The sequence below is a fragment of the Takifugu flavidus genome, chromosome 18, assembly GCF_003711565.1.
Source record: "Takifugu flavidus isolate HTHZ2018 chromosome 18, ASM371156v2, whole genome shotgun sequence".
Classification (NCBI taxonomy): domain Eukaryota; kingdom Metazoa; phylum Chordata; class Actinopteri; order Tetraodontiformes; family Tetraodontidae; genus Takifugu; species Takifugu flavidus.
Window position 1 is genome coordinate 13,050,148 of NC_079537.1, and position 2,500 is coordinate 13,052,647.

Consider the following 2,500-nt stretch of genomic DNA (forward strand, 5'->3'; position numbering starts at 1 on the left):
CTGCCCCCTCTGCGGGCGCTCCTTCAGCGACGGCGACACCATGAAGAAGCACAAACGTACACACTCGGGGGAGAAGCCGGCCCACTGCAGCCAGTGCTCCAGAACCTTCCCCACCGGGTCCAGCCTGCAGCTGCACCTCAGGAAGGACGGCTGCTGTGGCGCTAACGGATGAGCCGTCAGACAGGAAGTGACATCAGCAGGTCAGACCAGTAGTGACCACTGCTGAGTCTCCGATAGAACCAGGACTCCGATAGAACCAGGAGCAGGTTGAGGACCGGGTCCTCCTGTGGGTAAACAGAGAGCTGCTGCTGCCAGTGCTCTTGAGCCAGGCAGCTCCACTTGAGCCTATCCTGTTTATTTAATGTGTGTGTGTGTGTGTGTGTGTGTGTGTGTGTGTGGTGTGTGTGTGTGTGAGTGTGAGAGAGGGACTGGAACTCTGCTCAGGTTTACCTGGACCACCACCTGTATGTTCACACATCACACTGGATTCAGTCTTTCTTTTAGTGCCTCCTGGTGGCGACGCTTCGTATTGCAGAGAAAAATAAAGTGTCAAACTGGAACTGTTGTTGTTTTAGTTTGAAATATTAAAACAGCGTTAATCTAGAGGCACTGATGATGTCACTTCCTGTCTCATTTTTACACATTGTCAACAGAGCCACGAAGAACAGAGCATCCATCCATCCACCATCCATCCATCATCCATCCATCATCCATCCACCATCCATCCATCATCCATCCACCATCCATCTACCCACCCACCCATCATCCACCCATCCATCCATCCATCATCCATCCATCCATCCACCCATCATCCATCCATCCATCATCCAGCAGGGGCGCTGTGCAGACTGAGACGTGCAGTTCCCCGTCTGACCGAAAGGTGGCAGCAGAACGCACCTACAGCGGGACGACGTCCTCATTTATTGGGTCATAATACAGAAAACAGCTGACCAAAATATAAACAATCGTCACAGAAACAGCGGTGCAGAGAAGAATAGACGGTAAACAGATGTTCCTGAACGCATCATTCCGTCTCATTCAGCACTTAGTTGGATCAGATGGATCATCTTCATCTAAAAGATCTAATCTTCTAATCTGATCATCGTGGTGAAGAAAACGGACTTAATAAGCAGTAAATGATGCCGGATGAATCAAAATATATATTTTTTTCATTTTCTAACTGTTAGCTAAGTTCTTTTTTAGTGTTTTTCTAAAGGTACAAATGAGTTCTTCACTCGTTTGGTTTCCAGCAGATTATCAACTGGTTAGAAAGGTTGGTGAAGGTTAGTACTGCTCCTGGCAGACTGCTTAGTTTGTGCTAATGGTCTGACGGTGCTAGTCAGAAGTTAGCTGGATTACAGAGCAGGTGCCTGATTTGAAATGAGCATGTTCTGTCCCGATACTGGTGCTGCTGGTTAATAACAGCTCCTCCAGGAAGTTAACAGGGTTAGCAAACCCTGACACCCTTAGCAGTAATAGGAATTACCATTATTAGCAGTGCCAGCACTGTTAGCTTCAGTAGAACTATTCTTTCATCACCAATGCTATTGTTAGCATTGGTAACTTTTTTCAGTACCCTCTTCTATAAGAACTCGCTCATGACGCTGATCTTCATCACCCTCCTCTTCTTCTGCTGAAGACAGGTTATCTTCTATGACATCATCACTGCCGCAGCGCCGGTCCATCCAATCACAGGTCAGCGTGTCGCCCTTCTGCCGTTTCGTCACGACTGCTGGTCCGAGGAAGCTGATTGGTCAGGACGTGCCACCGCTCCACCCTCTGGCCTTTGTTCCTCAGACAGTCCATCCAGTGTCGGAGGGCATCACCCTGAGATGCACAGCTCAGACACACACCACCTGACCAAGGCAGTGACATCATCACCGTAATGAATCAGAAGGGTTGTGCTGGTTTTGAGATAAAACACACAAACACACACTCACCTATGAAGTCGTTGGATCGGCCCAGGTCGTGGTCCCACACTGTCACCTCCAGGGTCTTCTTGGTGAGCTCGCTCAGGCAGATCTGGTAGTAGAACTCCTGCAGAGACACACAGGTCAGGCTGCTTCTGGTCTTGGGTTCAGGTCCGGGTCCACGTCCGGACCCGGAGCCGGTTCAGAGGCTCACCTCGTTGAACTCGGGGTTCAGCGTTTTCTTCACCACGGCTGTTTTATGTTTGGATTTCTTCTGGATGTCTGGCTTCAGATATCTGACGGCAGACACACAAACTGACATCAACACAACGACCGCTGGCTCCCTGCTGATGGTCACTTTAAGCTCCGCCTCCCGGAGGGTGAGCGCCTGACCCTGATTCACAGAACAGAAGCATCGTTCACCCAAACATTCTGCTGCAGCCAAAACATGCACAGATGTCGTGGTGCAGGTGATGTGCACGTGCACGTGAAGGGCTAATATACACGCGTGGGAACACGGAGGGTTCGGCCACAACCAGAAAGTTTACACAAACTTTAAAGCTGGTTTCTTCCTCATCTTCCTCCTCCTG

The 2,500-nt window shown here is 49.8% G+C and overlaps 2 protein-coding genes across 3 annotated transcripts in view; one reads left to right on the top strand and one right to left on the bottom strand.

The window, feature by feature from the left end:
- Positions 1 to 609, top strand: part of LOC130515106 (zinc finger protein 768-like) — a 2,131-nt gene extending 1,522 nt beyond the window's left edge. Inside the window, exon 2 of the mRNA XM_057015145.1 lies at positions 1 to 609. This exon is cut by the window's left edge and continues 658 nt beyond it. Within this exon, the coding sequence (XP_056871125.1) occupies positions 1 to 172 (172 nt within the window). The 3' untranslated portion in view covers positions 173 to 609.
- Positions 610 to 900: 291 nt separating this feature from the next.
- doc2a (double C2-like domains, alpha) overlaps positions 901 to 2,500 on the bottom strand; it is a 10,048-nt gene continuing 8,448 nt past the window's right edge. For both annotated transcript variants that reach the window (XM_057015134.1, XM_057015135.1), the window contains 3 exons: positions 2,125 to 2,206; positions 1,941 to 2,037; positions 901 to 1,856 (listed from right to left, as the gene is read on the bottom strand). In XM_057015134.1, the coding sequence (XP_056871114.1) occupies positions 1,690 to 1,856; positions 1,941 to 2,037; positions 2,125 to 2,206 (346 nt within the window). In that variant the 3' untranslated portion in view covers positions 901 to 1,689. The remainder of the gene's footprint in view (positions 1,857 to 1,940; positions 2,038 to 2,124; positions 2,207 to 2,500) is intronic.